This window comes from Cordyceps militaris (assembly GCF_000225605.1).
Source record: "Cordyceps militaris CM01 unplaced genomic scaffold CCM_S00002, whole genome shotgun sequence".
In the NCBI taxonomy this organism is placed as follows: Eukaryota; Fungi; Ascomycota; class Sordariomycetes; order Hypocreales; family Cordycipitaceae; genus Cordyceps; species Cordyceps militaris.
The window spans coordinates 4,992,787-5,012,459 of record NW_006271970.1 but is presented as its reverse complement, the minus strand read 5'-3'; the positions used below and the strand labels follow the sequence as shown (position 1 = coordinate 5,012,459).

At 52.6% G+C, this 19,673-nt stretch overlaps 5 protein-coding genes across 5 annotated transcripts; 3 read left to right on the top strand and 2 right to left on the bottom strand.

The window, feature by feature from the left end:
• Positions 1–397: 397 nt before the first annotated feature.
• Positions 398–6,951, top strand: CCM_03495 (glutamate synthase precursor; the record flags this gene model as incomplete). The annotated part of the gene is made up of 4 exons (XM_006668646.1): positions 398–576; positions 638–678; positions 743–4,099; positions 4,160–6,951. The coding sequence occupies 4 exons, from the start codon at positions 398–400 to the stop codon at positions 6,949–6,951; spliced, it is 6,369 nt and encodes a 2,122-aa protein (XP_006668709.1).
• A 667-nt stretch (positions 6,952–7,618) lies between these two features.
• Positions 7,619–8,721, bottom strand: CCM_03494 (uncharacterized protein; the record flags this gene model as incomplete). The annotated part of the gene is made up of 5 exons (XM_006668645.1): positions 7,619–7,885; positions 7,936–8,029; positions 8,255–8,302; positions 8,470–8,573; positions 8,626–8,721. The coding sequence occupies 5 exons, from the start codon at positions 8,719–8,721 to the stop codon at positions 7,619–7,621; spliced, it is 609 nt and encodes a 202-aa protein (XP_006668708.1).
• Positions 8,722–11,107: 2,386 nt separating this feature from the next.
• Positions 11,108–12,491, top strand: CCM_03493 (protein kinase, putative; the record flags this gene model as incomplete). The annotated part of the gene is made up of 2 exons (XM_006668644.1): positions 11,108–11,602; positions 11,790–12,491. 2 exons carry the CDS (start codon positions 11,108–11,110, stop codon positions 12,489–12,491), a joined length of 1,197 nt encoding a protein of 398 aa, XP_006668707.1.
• A 390-nt stretch (positions 12,492–12,881) lies between these two features.
• Positions 12,882–13,949, top strand: CCM_03492 (uncharacterized protein; the record flags this gene model as incomplete). The annotated part of the gene is made up of 1 exon (XM_006668643.1): positions 12,882–13,949. The coding sequence occupies one exon, from the start codon at positions 12,882–12,884 to the stop codon at positions 13,947–13,949; it is 1,068 nt and encodes a 355-aa protein (XP_006668706.1).
• Positions 13,950–14,237: 288 nt separating this feature from the next.
• Positions 14,238–16,678, bottom strand: CCM_03491 (SPX domain protein; the record flags this gene model as incomplete). Its single annotated transcript, XM_006668642.1, has 3 exons — positions 14,238–14,324; positions 14,378–15,969; positions 16,054–16,678. The coding sequence occupies 3 exons, from the start codon at positions 16,676–16,678 to the stop codon at positions 14,238–14,240; spliced, it is 2,304 nt and encodes a 767-aa protein (XP_006668705.1).
• Positions 16,679–19,673: the final 2,995 nt, after the last annotated feature.

Below are 19,673 nucleotides of genomic sequence, written 5' to 3'. Positions count from 1 at the left end.
TGGGCTGCGTGCTGTACTTTTGGTGGCATGCATGCTGGAGCCACAGCGACATTCAGCGCAGACAAACAAAGGCTTTGGCGGCTTTGGCTCTTTGCGGCCTCACTTGCACCAAGTTGCTTATTGGCTTTGGCGCAAACCTTGTCTCTCTCAGCCCATCCGTCGCTGCCCCGGAATGTTTCGTTCATTGTCGTCTTTTGCCTCTCTTTCTTGTTTATTTCATTTCATTCACATCACATCACATCTTGCATCTTGACACGGACTAATCCACAACGCAGACACGACGCAGCCCTCTCCGCTGCCAACTCACTCACAACGGCCTAAGCAAGCCTCGTACGCTCCCCGACTGGAGCGCTCTCATCCGACGCACGTCTCGTCCACCTGGAAAAGTTGGCCTAGCATGGGCCTGCTAGACGATTTCGACGACCGACAACTCCATATCGACGCCGAGCAGGAACAGTACCACCCCTTTGAGTACCAGACCGAGAACAATGACTCGTGGGCTGGTGCCTTGCCGGTGAAGCAGGGTCTCTATGACCCGTCCTTGGAAAAGGATGCCTGCGGTGTCGGTTTTGCCTGGTGAGTGTTGATTTCCACTGTGCCTCCAAAGTGATATCTCTCGATTCTAATTTCTGTTTAGCCACATCAAGGGCAAGGCGAGCCACAAGATTGTCAGCGATGGTAAGTCCTCACAGCTCACAGCTCACAACTCACCAACAGCCATGACCACCACTAACAACAACAGCACGCAACTTGCTCTGCAACATGACCCATCGCGGTGCCGTCGGTTCCGACGCCAGAGACGGCGACGGCGCCGGCGTCATGACGTCGATCCCCCACCGCTTCTTCATCAAAAACTTTGAAAAAGAGCAGAACATCCAGCTCCCGCCCCAGGGCCAGTACGCCGTCGGCAACCTCTTCTTCAAGCCCGACGAGGAGACGTTTGCCGAGTCCAAGCGGCAGCTGGAAGACGTCGCCGCGTCCCTGGGCCTGCGCGTGCTCGGCTGGCGCCGCCCGCCCGTCGACTCGACGCTGCTCGGCCCCGCGGCCAAGTCGCGCGAGCCCATCATCGCCCAGCCGTTTGTCGTGCTGACGTCGGCCTACGGCGAGGGCGACGCGCCTGTGAGCACGGACCCGGCAGCCGCGTTTGACGAGCGCCGCTTCGAGCGCCAGCTGTTTATCCTGCGCAAACGCGCCACCCACACCATTGGCCTGCACAACTGGTTCTACATCTCGTCCCTGTCCAACAAGAACATTGTGTACAAGGGCCAGCTCGCCCCCGTCCAGGTCTACTCGTACTACCACGACCTCGTCAACGCCGACTACGAGGCGCACTTTGCCCTCGTCCACTCCCGCTTCTCCACAAACACCTTTCCGTCCTGGGACCGCGCCCAGCCGCTGCGCTGGGCCGCCCACAATGGCGAGATCAACACCCTCCGCGGCAACAAGAACTGGATGCGCGCCCGCGAGGGCGTCATGCAGTCCGACGTCTTCCAGGAGGAGCTCGAGCAGCTCTACCCCGTCGTCGAGGACGGCGGCTCCGACTCGGCCGCCTTTGACAACGTGCTCGAGCTGCTCACCATCAACGGCGTGCTCTCCCTGCCCGAGGCCGTCATGCTCATGGTGCCCGAGGCCTGGCAGGGCAACGAGCACATGGACCCCAAGAAGGCCGCCTTTTACGAGTGGGCGGCCTGCCAGATGGAGCCCTGGGACGGCCCCGCGCTCTTCACCTTTGCCGACGGCCGGTACTGCGGCGCCAACCTCGACCGCAACGGCCTGCGCCCCTGCCGCTTCTACGTCATGGACGACGACCGCATCATCTGCGCCTCTGAGGTCGGCACAATTCCCGTCGAGCCCGAGAGCGTCATCCAAAAGGGCCGCCTGCAGCCCGGCCGCATGCTGCTCGTCGACACCCAGGCCGGCCGCATCATTGACGACAAGGAGCTCAAGGAGGCCGTCGCCAGCCGCCACGACTTCCGCGCCTGGCTCGACCGCGAGCTCATCACCCTGCCCAAGGTCCTCGAGGAGCTCGAGCCCAAGCTCGACCTCGCCGCCAGGCCCGATGCCACGCTACTCCAGGAGGACCCCATGCTGCTCTCCTACGGCTACACCCACGAGCAGGTCTCGCTGCTGCTCGCCCCCATGGCCGCCGACGAGAAGGAGGCCCTCGGCTCCATGGGCAACGACGCCCCGCTCGCGTGCCTGACCCAGTCGCCGCGCCTGCTCTACGACTACTTCCGCCAGCTCTTCGCCCAGGTCACGAACCCGCCCATTGACCCCATCCGCGAGTCCATTGTCATGTCGCTCGAATGCTACGTCGGCCCCCAGGGCAACCTGCTCGAGATGGACGCCTCCCAGTGCGGCCGCCTGCTGCTGCCGAGCCCCATCCTCTCCATCCCCGAGTTCAACGCGCTCAAGAACCTGTCCACGCTGCGCCCCGAGTGGACGGTGCGCACCATTGACCTGACCTTCCCCAAGTCGGCCGGCGTCGAGGGCTACCTCGCGCACCTCGACGAGATCTGCAACGAGGCGACGGCCGCCATCGAGGCGCACGACCGCATCATTGTGCTCTCGGACCGCAACACGTCCAAGGACCGCGTCGCCGTGTCGGCCCTGCTGGCGTCGGGCATGCTGCACCACCACCTCGTCAGCAACAAGTGGCGCTCCATGGCCGCGCTCGTCGTCGAGACGGCCGAGGCGCGCGAGGTGCACCACATGTGCGTGCTGCTCGGCTACGGCGCCGACGCCATCAACCCGTACCTCGCCATGGAGTGCATCCTCAAGCTCAACCGCGAGAAGCTCATCAAGAAGACGCTGTCCGACGACGCGCTCATCCACAACTACAAGCACTCGTGCGACGGCGGCATCCTCAAGGTCATGAGCAAGATGGGCATCTCCACGCTCGCGTCGTACAAGGGCGCGCAGATCTTCGAGACCCTCGGCCTCGACGAGACCATTGTCGAGCGCTGCTTCCGCGGCACCGCCTCGCGCATCCAGGGCCTTACCTTTGACTTGCTCGCCGAGGACGCGTTCCGCTTCCACGAGCGCGGCTTCCCCTCGCGCTACACGGTCGACATCAAGGCGCTGCCTGAGTCGGGCGAGTACCACTGGCGCGACGGCGGCGAGCCGCACGTCAACGACCCCACGTCTATTGCCAACATCCAGGACGCCGTCCGGTCCAAGAACGACAAGTCGTACGAGGCCTACTCGCGCTCCGAGTATGAGCAGATCAAGAACTGCACCCTCCGCGGCCTGCTGGATTTCAAGTTTGACGAGTGCACGCCTGTGCCGATTGACCAGGTCGAGCCATGGACCGATATTGTGCGCCGCTTCTGCACCGGTGCCATGTCCTACGGCTCCATCTCTATGGAGGCCCACTCGACCCTGGCCGTCGCCATGAACCGCCTCGGCGGCAAGTCCAACACGGGCGAGGGCGGAGAGGACCCGGAGCGCTCGGAGCGCCTGCCCAACGGCGACACGATGCGCTCCGCCATTAAGCAGGTCGCCTCGGGTCGTTTTGGTGTCACGTCTGCCTACCTGGCCGATTCCGACGAGCTGCAGATCAAGATGGCGCAGGGTGCCAAGCCTGGCGAGGGTGGCGAGCTGCCCGGCCACAAGGTGTCCAAGTCCATTGCCCGGACCCGGCACTCCACTCCCGGCGTGGGTCTCATCTCCCCGCCGCCGCACCACGACATTTACTCCATCGAGGATCTCAAGCAGCTCATTTACGATCTCAAGTGCTCCAGCCCTCGCTCTCGCGTTTCTGTCAAGCTTGTGTCGGAAGTCGGTGTTGGTATTGTTGCCTCTGGTGTCGCCAAGGCCAAGGCCGACCACATCCTCATCTCCGGCCACGACGGCGGCACCGGCGCCTCGCGCTGGACGGGTATCAAATATGCCGGTCTTCCCTGGGAACTCGGTCTTGCCGAGACTCACCAGACGCTTGTCCTCAACGATCTCCGCGGCCGTGTCGTGGTGCAGACTGACGGTCAGCTCCGCACTGGTCGTGACATCGCCATTGCCTGTCTGCTGGGAGCGGAAGAATGGGGCTTTGCTACAGCGCCCCTCATCGCCATGGGATGTGTCTTTATGAGGAAATGTCATTGTGCGTAAACCCCATGCCATGTATTACGTTCAAAGAACTTTTGCTAACTCTGCATTATAGTGAACACGTGCCCTGTCGGTATCGCCACCCAGGATCCCGAACTCCGCGCCAAATTCAAGGGCACCCCGGAGCACGTCATCAATTTCTTCTACTACCTCGCCAACGAGCTTCGTGCTATCATGGCTCAACTGGGCTTCCGAACCATTAATGAGATGGTTGGCCACGTCGAGGTGCTCAGGATGCGCGACGACCTGCGGACCAAGAAGACGGCCAACATTGACCTGTCTCTCCTGCTGACCCCGGCCCACCAGCTGCGTCCCGGCGTGGCTACCTTCAACGTCCGCAAGCAGGACCACAAGCTCTACGTCCGCCTGGACAACAAGCTCATCTCTGAGGCTGAGCTGACCCTGGACAAGGGCCTGCCATCGCGCATTGAGTGCGACATTGTCAACACGGACCGCGCCATGGGTACGTCACTCTCCTACCAGATCTCGAAGCGCTACGGCGAGGCTGGTCTGCCCATGGACACTGTCCACGTCAACATCAAGGGCTCCGCTGGCCAGTCCTTTGGCGCGTTCCTCGCTCCTGGTGTCACGCTGGAGCTCGAGGGTGACGCCAACGACTACGTCGGCAAGGGTCTCTCCGGCGGCCGTCTCATCATCTACCCGCCCCGCTCCGCCAAGTTCAAGGCCGAAGAGAACATCCTCATCGGCAACGTCTGCTTGTACGGTGCCACTGCCGGCACCTGCTTCTTCCGTGGTGTCGCCGCCGAGCGATTCGCTGTGCGCAACTCGGGTGCCACGGCCATCGTCGAAGGTGTCGGCGACCACTGCTGCGAGTACATGACGGGCGGTCGCGTCCTCATCCTCGGCAGCACCGGCCGCAACTTTGCGGCCGGCATGTCGGGCGGCATCGCGTACATCCTCGATGTCAAGGGCGACTTCATGAGCAAGCTCAACACGGAAATGGTCGAGGCCGGCCCGCTCGAGGACACGACCGAGATCGCCTACGTACGCGGCCTTATCGAGGACCACCACCACTACACGGGCTCCGAGCTCGCGGCCCGCATCCTCGTCGACTTCAACCGCGCCCTGCCGCGCTTCATCAAGGTCCTGCCTGTCGACTACAAGCGCGTCCTCGAGGAGGAGGCGGCCAAGGCCAAGGAGGCCAAGCGCGCCGAGTACAACCTCCCCGCTGTCGCCGGCGTCCCCTCGCACCCTAAGAAGGAGGGCGAGAAGGCGGCCGCACTGCTCGACCTGGAAGAGGCCATTGGCGACAACGCCGTCGAGAAGAAGCGCGCGCTGGTGCTGGACAAGACGCGCGGCTTCATGAAGTACGCGCGCCGCACGGAAAAGTACCGTGCAGCCTCGGCGCGCACCAAGGACTGGGCCGAGATCAGCGCGCGCCTCAACGAGGACGAGCTCAAGTACCAGTCGGCGCGCTGCATGGACTGCGGCGTTCCGTTTTGCCAGTCGGAGACGGGCTGTCCCATTTCCAACATTATCCCCAAGTGGAACGAGCTCGTCTTCCAGAACCAGTGGAAGGACGCCCTCAACCGTCTGCTCATGACCAACAACTTCCCCGAGTTCACTGGCCGTGTCTGCCCGGCACCCTGCGAAGGTGCCTGCGTCCTGGGCATCAACGAGGACCCCGTCGGCATCAAGTCGATCGAGTGCGCCATCATCGATCGCGGGTTCGAAAAGGGCTGGATGGTGCCGCGCATTCCCGAGGTGCGCACCGGCAAGAAGGTGGCCATCATCGGTTCCGGCCCTGCCGGTCTCGCCGCCGCCGACCAGCTTAACCGCGCGGGCCACCTGGTGACCGTGTACGAGCGCGCCGACCGCCTCGGCGGCCTCCTCATGTACGGCATCCCCAACATGAAGCTGGACAAGCGCATCGTCAAGCGGCGCACCGACTTCATGGCCGCCGAGGGCATAATCTTCAAGACAGGTGTCGCGATTGGCGAAGACGGCCAACCCAGCCTCGCCTCGCTGCGCGCCGAAAACGACGCCGTCGTCATCGCCACGGGCGCGACCGTCGCGCGCGACCTGCCCATCAAGGGCCGCGAGCTCGAGGGTATCCACTTCGCCATGGAGTTTCTGCACAAAAACACCAAGTCGCTGCTCGACTCGGAGCTGGCGGACAACTCGTACATTTCTGCCAAGGACAAGCACGTGGTGGTGATTGGCGGGGGCGACACGGGCAACGACTGCATCGGCACGTCGGTGCGGCACGGGGCCAAGTCGGTGACCAACTTTGAGCTGCTCCCGCAGCCGCCCGACGAGCGGGCGCACGACAACCCGTGGCCGCAGTGGCCGCGCATCTACCGCGTCGACTACGGACACACCGAGGTGCGGCAGCACACGGGCAAGGACCCGCGCGAGTACTGCATCATGTCGGAGGAGTTTGCGGGCGACGGCAGCGGGCGGGTGACGGGCATCAACACGATCCGCGTCGAGTGGACCAAGTCGCCGAGCGGCGGGTGGGACATGAAGAAGGTCGAGGGCTCGCAGCAGCTGTTCCCCGCGGACCTGGTGCTGCTCGCCATGGGCTTCCTCGGGCCCGAGGCGCGCGTGCTCGGCGACGAGGTCGAAAAGGACGCCCGCAAGAACGTCAAGACGGCGCCGGGCAAGTACGCCACCAACCTCGACGGCGTCTTCGCCGCCGGCGACGCCCGTCGCGGACAGTCCCTCATCGTCTGGGGCATCAACGAGGGCCGCATGGCCGCCCGCGAGGTCGACCTCTTCCTCGAGCACAACACAAACCTGCCCGTCACCGGCGGCCTGGTCAAGCGCAAGGCGACGGAGATTCTGGGCCGTGTGGCCGCTGCGACCAAGGAAGTGGCTGCGTAGGTCGACAAAATGTGTTTTTGGATGTGGAAAATGAAGCGAAGAAAAACAACAGACGCGGGATGATACCCACGCAAAAAAGTTAAAAAAAAAAACGAAAACAAAGTCTTTTGCATATATTTGAAGATTGCATTTGGATATACCAGCTTTTATGTAGCATGATCTAGTTATGAATTTCAACATTTCAACTTGACGCAGGTGACGATTGTTTATTGTGAGGACGCTGGCTTACCCCCCCAACAATAGGGTCCAAGAAACTCCACTTGCACCATCGTCGTTATCCTTTCCAGCTCGTCTTGGTAGCAGGCTGAGTGAGTCCTGCCAATTCCTAACTGCACAATCGATGAGGGCTTGTCCTGGCTAGCGTTCTTGTACGGTACATGAGACCCGAGAGCCCACAGAACCTCCACAATATATCATCATCATCCCACACAGCACAATGGCATAAGAGTCTACCCCGAGACTAAAGCGGCCCCTCCCGCGGGTAGCGTCCCACCGTTTGCATCCTCTGGGGAGGGGCAGCACAGCAGCGTGAATCGGAATGGGATCGCTGGAACAGGAGGGCCGCAATGCAAAATGTTTCATCATTCGTCGTATAGAAAACCGCTCGTTGTCAAAGCCCAGAGAGGGGTCAACCACTGACGCTTATGCCAATGCCGCCTGTGGCATCTCAAGAGCCGGTCGGCGACAACGTGTCAAACAGACAGACGAGGTTGTCGAAGCGGTAGTCTTCGCCGGGGACCATCAGGTTCTGGTATGCGGACTCGAACCCCGCGACGTCGTTTGCAAAGAGCTCCGCCGAGCCTCTGCGGGCAAACTCCTCGCAAGACCTCAGCCACCCGTCCACCAATGCGAGGAAGAGGCTCAAAATCGCAACGTCGCAGCGCCTGCGGACAGCGTCGCGCACATGTCGGATGAGCTGGCTGTCGATGAGGGCCTGTACGGCATCGGAAGGAACGACAGCGGCGGCCACGGCGTGGAGCTTACCTGCGCCTCGGCGGCTTGGGGGTATTTCATGGCGATGGTGCTCTCCAGCGCCCGATAATAGGGAGTTTGCCCGTGGAGCCTGAGGAGCGGTTGCCTGATTGCAAAGATAATTCGTTCTCCTGAAATAGGCAGAACAGGCGGCGAGGAAGGCTCTGGGTGCAAGGACGTCATGACGGGTTGTCGGTCGTGAAGAAGGTGGAAAAGGGATGGAAAATTCTTGCCCAATTCTTGCAAATTCTTGTCGTTACATGAATTGCAAAAACTTGAGCGATTGTGGCACAGCGCGCCACAGCGTTGGTTGTGATGCGTCCACGCCTACAGGACACCGCCCGCCTCTTTAAATCTACCTGTGGTCAGGCCATCACAGCTATTACATGACAAGTTATTAATACTATTAAAGGAGAGCATATAAGATAAAAGGAACATAGTTAATTCATTTCACTTTATCTGTTAGTATATACTATAGTTAGTAGCAGCCAACCCATGAGCCCCACGATAGTCTAGACCGGACAAAGGACGAAGCCCGACTGTTACCTGATGTACCATACTTTGAAGCCAGTTCGCACTGCTGCTGTGCGAATGACTTGGTGATAGCCCTGATATTTGCATTTTCTGGGGCGATCCGTGACCCAGTGTATCTAAAGCGAATTAGTCCGGTTTTACTGTCAAATAGGTGATAGGGGTACGGACCAAGGGGTCTTCAACTGAGCCGGTGCCATCAGGTTCCCCACGAGATCTCCATTCAGCTCTCGTGGTCTTCGCTTTGGGTTGCGTGGATGGTGGCATTTTCTCGATATTGTAAAGACAATCAAAGATGTTTGACTGAAAAGAAAGAAGACTTGGAAAAATTTTACGCTCTATTCGAAGGGGGTGGGTGGTGTCCTTTATATAGCCTTCATTCGTACCACCGAGATGCTACCGCTGACTGGAGGCAACGCTGAGTAACCATCTCAACAAAAATCATCGGGCTGCAAATATTCCCGCCCGCGTAACTCAGTATATGCATATGACCATTTGTGCAACCATCTCGCCATCACTGTTGAACTGCTGGGTTGTGGTGGGATACAACAGCCACCAGAGTGACAGACTTTAATCCGAGCACAGTCTAGGAATGAATCTTCCATACAAAATACCCTGGCTGTGTAATGTACTCATCTTCTTTGTTGTCCAACTAATTTACCCAACCTTCCGTCGGCAACTTCGGTCACACATGACAGTGTGGCACGTCGCGGCGCATCATTGCGTCTCGTCCAAGCCCACCCCCTCTGGTTGAATCTACTCCTGGTCAGGCGTGCCTCTTTTTCAGTGCCGAAGCGCCTACACCCAGGCATCTTGCAAGGTACATAGCAAATCAGAGCCATTATGAAACAAGATACTTATTAAAAGCAGAGCTTACTATCTAACACGAAGTACCTAGAACACCCACAAATACAGTACTGCAAGATCTCAGGGATTACCTGCAGTAGATATCTGTAATGCAGTACTGTTAGATATTGGATTGAGTGACCGTGGTGTAGGCGCTGCTTGCAGAAAGAGACTTCTCAAATACATTTCTTAGAAAAACACAATACCGAACTAGTCTATCCTAACTTGCTTGACCATACAAGTCTGCAGTTACTTAGAGCGTTCTCCGACTTTCTTCTTTCCGCGTCTTGACCCTCTTTTCTTCTTTTTAGCAACAGCTCCTTCGGCTATTTCTTCCACATACTGAAGCTCATCTTCTCCTTCTGCTGTTTCTTCCACATACTGAAGCTCATCTCCTCCTTCTGCTGTTTCTTCCACATACTGAAGCTCATCTTCCTCCTCTTGTATATCCTCGTAGTTTTGAAAAAGCTCATACCCGTCGTCCGGCGGATACTTGTATTCTTTGTAATCGCGTTTGCCTATGAGCCAGATTGGAAATGGATCCCCGTCCTGTACTGACTGAAACTCAGTAGGATGCAGGAATCGCTCAGGGTCGTTTATCTTGTCAGGTCTGACGTAGAGGTGCCCTGAATAGTCACAAGGTTGGTCCTGCGGTTCCCCGACATGAGAATCTGCAAACACAGTGAAATGCGGGTCGTCAGGCATCGTTTCGCCGGAGTCCCTGGTCGTCCAGTGAATCAGGCTTCTAATCGAAGTATAAGTAGGCTGCCATATCATTGGTAAGGATGGGTAAAATACCTTATGTACCAGACCTTGCACCCAGTCACCCTCGCTGCTGTGCGAACGGCTCGCTGGTAGCTCTCATATCTACCTTCGGAAGGGCGTTGCACGAGCCAGTGAATCTGAAAGCATATTAGCCTGGTACTCTTGTGATACTTAAGTACTTGGAGTACTGACAAAGGGGTCCTCCGCTAAGCCAGTACCCTCAACAGGGCCGATATCTTCGAAATCACCCCTGAATCTCTTTTTGCTCCGTCTCCTATCGTTAGGCATTTTTCTGGTAAGGATAACAAGAGTAAAGTAGCTATGATAAGAGAGAAAATAGCAAAGGACTTGCTGTCCTATTTATCTTGTTTTATTTACCATCAAGGTGCTGAGAAGTGTGTCTGCCTGCGTTGTCTGCCTACGTTGTTTGCCTACGTGTTCTGCCTACGTGGTCTGCCTGTGCTGTCTGTCTGCGTTGTCTGTCTGGCTGGGCTGCCTGGTTGGTCTGTCAGCGTTGCCTACCTGTATTGTCTGTATGCGTTGTCTGTCTGCGTTGTCTGTCTGGCTGGGCTGCCTGGTCTGGTCTGCCAGCGTTGTCTACCTGCGTTATCTGCCTACGTTATCTGCCTGCTGCCTGCCTGCTGCCTGCCTGTATATACCTTGTCTTGATTAGTCGCTTCTTCTTTGACTAGCCTTTAATAAATAAATAAATGAATTAATTAATTAATATAAAATATTCTAAATTCGCATTTAAGTAATAAATATTTATAATAAGCTTATAATGGCTTGAATTCTACTACTAAATAGGGCTAAATAGCTTTAAAAAAATGATAATATTGCTATTTGGCACCCTATTTCCCTGCAGCCTAACATGGCAATTCTATTGTCGTCATCTTGAAACTCGTTGTTGAGTTATTGGCGGCTCTGTTGCCTGAGATTACTAAGCGTTGTGGCACGTTCGTATTGGCAAGCTTTCCCAAACTCGCCGCCTCACAACAGAGACTCGATTCACTTCCAATCTACACAACAGGCACTGTTCAAAATGCCATCGAAACTACACCAGGACTCTCCAAAATGGAGAAGCGTTATTCTCTGTGGAGATGAAGACTACCTCGAAAGCGTCCGTTCGTACAGATCTGGTGGCCATCACCCAGTGCACATCAACGATCGCCTGGACGGCGCAAGATATCGTGTGCTTCACAAATTCGGCTACGGTGGGTCTTCTACAGTGTGGTTATGTCAAGATAACATATATCGGACCCCGACGTATGTGGCGATCAAGATCCTCATCGCGCTTCGAAACGAGGCAAACTGCCGCGAGCTGCACATGGCTCAGCACCTGCGGGCGCTCGGTGTCGACAAGCAACCAGGAGCACATCTTCTTTGCTTTCCGCTTCGAGATTTCCGACAGACGGGTCCAAATGGAACACACATTTGCATTGTGTATCCTGTTTTGGGACCGCCTCTCGATTTAGCCAGGGAGACTTTTGAGGACCATTTCAATCAAGACGACTGCGCCAGGATCGTTCGAGGACTGGTCCGTCAGGTGGCATTCGGAATAGCCCTCCTGCACGCGAATAGTATCTGTCATGGAGGTTCGTGATACCCAAATATAACGTTTGCACCTTGCACATCATGTATTGACAAGTATCTGAATGCCAGACCTTCGCCCACCAAACGTCCTCCTCAGACTAAATTCCCTTGATGGACTCACCACGACACAGGTGTATGAAATCGTTGGGAAACCAGAGACTGTGAAAGTGGTAGTCAAGGACCTCTCGGGTGAGCATGTGTTATGTCCCGACATCCCTCAATATTTGGTCCACTCAATCGACTTTATCGAGCCCCATCATCTCTCAGGTCAGATTAGCATCACGGACTTTGGAGAATCATTCAATCATTGCACCGAAGGGGAGCGCCTGACTGGGATACCACGGGCGTATTGTGCCCCGGAGCTCGTCTTCGACAAGAAAGGTGGCCTGGCTGCCGATCTGTGGGCCTTGGGTTGTTTAGCCTTTGAAGCGCGCACCGGCAAGAAGATGATCTGGCCAGCTGATCTCCTCGGCCCAAACGACCGAGAATACCTCATGCACGTCATCTTACTTCTCGGAAGGTTACCGGACAAGTGGTGGGACACCGTGGAAAACCGTGACGCAATCATCGTGCGCAGCGATGGAGGCACGCACAGTCGACTCGAGCTACGAATGGAGAAGTGGGGCAATCCCGAGGAAGAAAGATCGATTGATGCCAAAATCAGGGCCAGTTGTTATCGCAATACGCAACTCGACAGAAATATCAAGATTTTGGACATCTCCGAGGCGGAAGTTGAAGTAATGTCGAAGCTCCTGGAACAACTGCTGCAGTACGAGCCAGAAAAACGCTTGGCCGCTCAGGACGCAGTCAATCACGAATGGTTTCGGATGTGATCTTTGAGGGGGCTTTGACGAATTATATCAGCGTCCCCGCGCCCAGATGGCATCGTTAGGGGTCGCTGGTGAGAAGCTTGCAATGACTGATGGATATGAACCTTGTCAAACACTCGTGTACATGGCCTGAATAACATTTTTCTCTCTCCCAAAGACAGTTGCATTCTCGAGATCATCAACCCAGTAAGCCTTCGCCCACAAGAACCAATCGAATGCTGCCATTGAGGGGCGCAGCACGGAAAGGCTGTGTGGCTGCTGCATGGCTGCCTAAGTTGGTGTAACAAACAAATATCCAACACCAACTTTCATCATGAACCCCGCTCCCCATGCCCCTGTCTCATTACATTCACCTCATTCACCCTCTACACAACCTTTTCCCGCCCCAAAAAAATGACCATGGAGAACAACCCGGACAGCACTCGCGTCCCCTACCGCGAGCAACGCGTGACCTACAGCAACAGCTCTGACGAGGTCCCCTTCATGAGCCTCTCGCTGCGCCTCCACGGCCACACGTTTAGACTCTGCTTCAGCGCGGCGCGCTTCCACCAGTCCCCCGCCCGCCTCGCCGAGTTCCACGCCTTCCACGCCAGCCGCAGCAGCGGCAGCAGCAGCAGGCCCTGGAACGAAATGTTCGACTGGGCCCTGGCACCGCTGCTGCCGCGGCTCGACGAGCTGGCGCCGCCGCCGGCGGCCGCCGTCGCCGCGCGCCCCACGCTGCAAGACTACGTCGCCGGGCCCGACTACCGCTGCCAGCTGGGCGCCGTCGACGACGTGCTCGTGGTGGAGAGCGTCGAGGCGCTGGACCACGTGCAAAAGTTCTGGCACCATGCCGCCCCCAGCGAGCGTCAGCGGTCGCTGCTCCGCAAGGACCTCATCCGCACCGTGGCCCCTGCCGACGTGGCCATCCTCCCCGCCGGCGCGCCCGCCGCGCTCGACACGCCCTGCAGCCTCGTCTCCGTGGGCGGGCAGGAGTTTTGCTTCGACAGCCTGGACGAGGTGTGCGTCCCGCAGCTGATGGCGGCGTACGAAAAGATTGCCGTCGCCGGCTTGCCGCCGCATGTCCACGTGCGAAGACTCGAGGCCGTCGTGTTTGACGAGCACGGCAACGTGCCGCTGGGGTCTCTCTATTCCAACAGGTTCAAGGAGCTGCCGCTTGCTTACGAAAAGCACTGCCGGGACAGTGTGTCGCTCTCCACCAAGCGACGCTGGATCAGCCAGCTCCGCGAGGCCGTGGCGGCGCTGCACGCCATCGGCATCGTATGGGGCGCCGTGTCGGCGTTCAACGTTTATATTGACAAGGAAGATGACCTCTGGATTGGTGGTTTTGGTGGCGGGTGGTCTGATGACTGGGTCGACGAGGACAAGGTCGACGAGCCAGAAGGCGATCTACAAGCCCTCGAGGCGCTTGTCAACTGGATCATGGAGCCAAACGACGGCGGTGTTCCAAGCAAATTGTAGTCGATCAAATAGGCTCAAGTGAATCAATTTCTTTTTTAATCTCGCTGACTTTTCTGCAATGTGTCCAAGACTGGTTGCCCACCTGTCTGGGTAGCTGTAAGTTCGGCAACATGCAAAATAATATATCACAAGTGCTCTTTAAATGAAACAGCCCCGATGTAAACACAACACGAAAAGCGCATACACGCATAAACAAGAAACTCCTATAATTCCTTACGTCTGCTTTTCCTCCTCTTTCGGCTTGTTTGCAGGAAAAATTGTACAGTATTATAACAGGATACGCATCATTCAACGGAGCTCACCGTCAAGAGCGAAATAGTTGGGCGCGCTGGTATCCGGGTGATTATGGCGCATCTTTTCAAAGGCCTTGCGATACTGTCATATCCAAAAATTAGTCTTGGGTTAGGTGTTTTGATGTGTAAACGCACCTGAATGATAAAATTGGCAATCAGAGCCACGATCAGCGCTATGCTGATAATAATCGGTCCTATCATGTTGTCAAAGTCCTTGCCGCTGCGCTCGATAATCATGCTTCGGCGCACACGCAGCATAAAGTACCCCCACCCTCCAGCGAAAATGGCGATGCCCGTATACACGACACCAAAGATGGCGGCAGTCGTGTTTTCACCCGCCGCCGAGTAGAGTGCGAGGGCCAAGGCACCCTGCAGAATGCAAATGTGCTGCCACTTAAGAAATGTACGCTCATTGGCTAGCCATACTTTGGGTTCAACCTTGAGCTCGCCAGCATTCTTGATCCACTCGGTAGGCTCGACAACGCCCTCGGGGAGCTGGAAGCGCTGGGCACGTTTGGCCTTGGCGTACTTGGAGAGCGAGAGAGCAGGGAGAACGGAGGAAAGGGTACCGTAGCCGCCGTTACTCCGGCCGTTCTGGTGGGCAGAGGAGCCACTGCCCTCACCTTCTTCTTCGTGTTGGGCGGCATTGCTTCGGTGGTTGAGTGACTTGGCATGCTGGTCGCGCGACTCAGCGGCCATGCGGTCGGCGAGGTAGGACTTTCCAACAGAGGAGCTCTTGGCAGCCTTGTAGGAGGAAGAGGGGAGGGTGCCAATCAAGCTCCCAACAGCCAAAGCGTCGTCGGCACGCTGGGCACGGCGCTGCTCTTCAGCTTCGAAAGCGAGCAGGGGGTCCTTCCGAATGTCGGTCTCCAGGTCACTAAGCCAGAAAGGAAGGGCGTTGACGTGATCTTCAAAGAGAGAGGCCACTCCGTGAACAAATTTGGAGAAGCGTGGTACGGCGTGAATGAGGTGCGAGGCCAGCAGATCCTCGACCCAGGCAGGGCGCTTGCGGTTGGCGTCCTCGCGCAACTTAATCTCGAGGACGGCGTATGGGAATTTGGAAACCTCGCTCTGGTTGATATTACGGAAGGGGTAAGTCATGTTGCTGTCGTCAATGTCTGTGCGATGCCAGTCATCGGGGTTGCGGCAGGGGCGGTCAGCATCAAGGGTGTCTTCACGGATGAAGGCGAGGTCGGTGTCAATGGAGATTCGGATGCGGGAATCAGCGGGCTTCTGAAATGCGGTACGAAGGTAGTTGGCGCGCATCACTGGCGCGAGTTTCCGCTCCTGCTGGAAGTTCTGGATATTGTCGACAGTCTTCTTATACTCGGCAACAGTCTCGGCGGATTGGCCCTGGCGCTCCATCTTGGCGACAGTCTTGTCCATAGAGTACTCGTTTTCAAGGAAAGGGGTGACGTATTTGTCCTTGATGGTGAACTTGGACTCGTGGCTTTCACCAGTGCCGTCGGCGACCTTTTGCTCGACGAAAATGTCAGGCTTGCTGCTGAGTTGGCCGTACCAGCGCAGACGGAGCGACTCAGCCCCTTTGCTGCTGTCGACCTTTTTCTTGTAGAGCTCGAAGGTTTTGTTGTCAAAGTAAAGCGAGGTAACGGTGGGAGATTCGCTACCGTCAAACTCCTTGGACGTTTGCTGGCTGTAGATGAGAGCTGGGAGGTGGCGAAGAATGAGAGTGCGAACCTCGAGGAGGTTGTCGGGATGCACCCAGACTGCAGAGTATTAGCACGGACATGAAAGGACGTATGATTCGTGGCGGGGCTTTGACTTGCATTTGTGAGCGGTATAGCGCTCACCGTTGAGAGTCTCGCCCTGAGTCTCAAGATCGATGGGCAACGTGGGGTCATCGTCGAGCTGTTGACGGATGGCATAGTACATGATGGAGAGCTTGTTGAGGAGGGCCGAGTAGCCCTGTTCTGAGTTGAAAGGACGCTGGGCGATACTGTGCTGCATCATAGGGCGGACCTTGTAGCGGTTGCCGCGCTTCCGATCGTGCTTCTTGACAATTTTGAGGAAGCCAGTGTAGTTGATGGAGCTGTACTTTTTGAGCTCCTTGACCTCGTTCATGATGCTGTCGAGCTCGACCTCGAGCTCCTGGAAGCTAGTCTTGGTGGCATCGTCGACGGCCGGGGGCGCGGAGCCATCTGCAGGAGCTGGCGGTGCGAGATCCTTGAGCTTCGCAAAGACAGCATCGGCCCGGTCCTTGAGGAGGGACACCTGCTCCTCCTGGAACTTGGCAACCTTTTCCAGCTGGACGTTGAAGATTTCCTCGCAGAAGCGGTTCTCATCATCCTCGGTCCAGACCTCGTTGTCGTCGTCAAACTTGTCTTCGCGGAGGAGAGTCTTGAGCTTGTTATAGTCAATGTACTTGTCCTTCCACGGCCCATTGATGGACTCGCGGAGAGTCTTGCCGAAGCGCATGGCGGAGGGTGTACTGGTGAGGGCTGTGAATTGATGGTATGGCGTAGCTTATCAATTGGTTCGGTTCGGCGAGCGGGGAGAGTGGTTGTCGTGGACGTGGGAAGACCGCGTTTGAGGCAAAAGAGTCCCTCGTGCTGTTTGGCTGGGACTGAAACCGGAATCGAGCGAGGGTAGAATTGCGAGGTACAAGAGAGAGCAGGCAACACAGAACGAGGAAGAAAAATTGACAAGCCAGACCAGGACCCGTAGATTGAAGAGGCGATGGTGGAAAAAAGCGTAGGTTGGAAAACCCCACCAAGGTATGCAGGCCGTGACGATATTCAAGAAGCTGGTGGTGTTGGTCAAAAGTCAAGAGAGAGGGATCCCAGCGTGGTGGGGTTCCGAGCAGCGTACTGTGTTGGGCACAAGAGTTTGGCAAGATAATGATGTATTCTCCAGCTCCTTGGTGGGTGGCTTATAGCCCTAAGTAGTGCTATGCACGTAATAATATGCCTTATCGCCTATAGCAGCGACCTCGCTATCAAATAAACCTAAATAAACTTACCCTATATATAGATAAAAACTAATTACGCCCTACTATATGTAAAGATAATTCCTTTAAAGCTAAGCTAAATTATAGGCGCTTATATATATATATAGAAAATAAAAATAAATTAATAAATACTTAATCCTTCTCTATATCTATATTATCTATATTATTCTTTTATACTAACTATATAGCCTCCTATACTAGTACTAGTACCTCTATATTTAACTTATCTATATTACTCTTATATACTAGTACTAGTACTTCTATACTTAGACCTTTATTTAGTCTAAATATATACTACCTTTAGTCTAGAAGTAGCCTATTATCCTAGACTAGCTTAACTAGCTTAACTAGCTTAACTAGCTTTAGTAACTTCTATCTAGTTTTTAGCTTTACTATCTTAGTTATTACTTTAGTAGCTATTACTATCTTAACTATAGGTAGTCCTATACTTACTATATCTACTTTCTTTATTATTATATATTATATAAAGTTATAGTTAAATTCTAGTTTAAGTATTAGTTACTATATAAATATATACTCTACTTACTAGTATATATAGCTCTTTAGGCCCTTTATTATAGGGATATTTAGGGTATAGTTTACTATACTAGGGTAGTAGAATATACTAAGGGCTATATAGGTTTATTCTATAGGTTATATATTAATACTATTAACTACTTTTTCTTATATTATTTTATATATAACCTTTAGTATAGTAATAGTAGTTAAATAGTTTATATACTATATATTAAGAAGCTTATATCTAAGTATAGAAATAGCTTTAAGTAGGTACTTACTAGCCTCTTATACCTCTATTAATATATTAATATATTACTATATAGATATAACCTCTTATTATATAGTAGCTATACTTATCTTTATTATTTAGTATATAAAATTAATACTATATAGGACTATATTAAGCTTATTTATAAAGGTATAAGCTATAACTCTATTAACCTAGTTATTTATAGCTTTTACTATTTCCTAACTTAGCTAAGGTCTCTAGAGCTAGTCCTATACTATATTTACTAAGCTTCCTATAATAACTATTAGGTCCCCTATATAGCCTTCTAGTAGTCTAGTATTACCTTCTAGATATACTACCTTTATAAAGATAGGTAGTAGTACTACTAACTACCTAGCGTCCTAGTATAGCTTTACTTAGGTAATACTTATTCTAGTAACTAAGTCCCTTAGGTAGGTAAGTTCCTAGTATATTATATTATTATCTTTCTTTAAGGTATTTATAATTCCCTATATTTTAGCTATATATACTTATAATATATTAGCTATATTAGTCCTATTTACTATATATAAGTTACTTTAAACTATATTATATATATCCTTTTATAAGCTATATAAGTATTTATATTCTACCTTAACTAGTATAATATTATACCTAGCTACTCTTTATAGTACTACTAGCTTAATATTAATATAGCTATCTACTTATATAATAGGGGGTAGTAGCCTAGCTACTAGCTAAAGAGGTATTTACTATAGCTATATATAAGTAAGGTAGTTAATATTACTTAGGTTTTCCTTTTTACTATTATATATAATTACTAGCTTAACTTACTTAATATCTTTAATAATCTTTAGCCTTTACTACTCTATATTAATTAACTCTACCTTCTATACTTTATTATCCTATTATCTTCTTTTCTTACTATAAAGTACTATAAGTTTTACTATTAATTTAGCTATATAATCCTTTACCTATTCTTTTATTTTTAATACTATATTAAACTTAGCTATATAGGGCTTAACTCTTATAAGTACTCTCTTAAGATTCTTATTCTCTAGATACTATTTTATAGTATAAGCCTTATCTATACTATAGACTACTATAGTAACTACTATTTATATAAGTGTCTTTAGCTTTAATATATTATATTTAGTTATTAGTAAATTACTAGTATTCTTATAGCTAAGGGTATATAACTACTATATATTTAATATATACTACTTAAGGTATATTACTATAGGTAGGATATTCTAATTTAAATATAATACCTACTATATAATAAGAGCTCCTAGTAATAGCTAGAATTTAGTATTTAGTAGGTTAGGTAGTTTTATTAGCTTACTTACTATATTATATAAGGCTTTTAAATTAACTTTATTATACTATATAGGTATAAGATCTATAATATCCTTTAGTATTTATATATAGTAGAGCTTTATAAGCTTAAGGTCTACTAGTAAAGGCTTACTTAGTATAGCTAGTATAGTTAATAAATAAGAGCCTTCTTTTTTTATTAGGTTATTAAGTAAATCCTAATACTTTATCTTCTTATATTTATAAGCCTTATATAATATTACTTTTACTAATAAGCTTATTATATTATATTTTACTAATAAGCTTACCTTATTATATATATAGATAAGAAATAAAAATCAAAATATAGAAAGAAATAGCTATTTATTAAGAAAAGTAATAATATTAATACTAAAAAA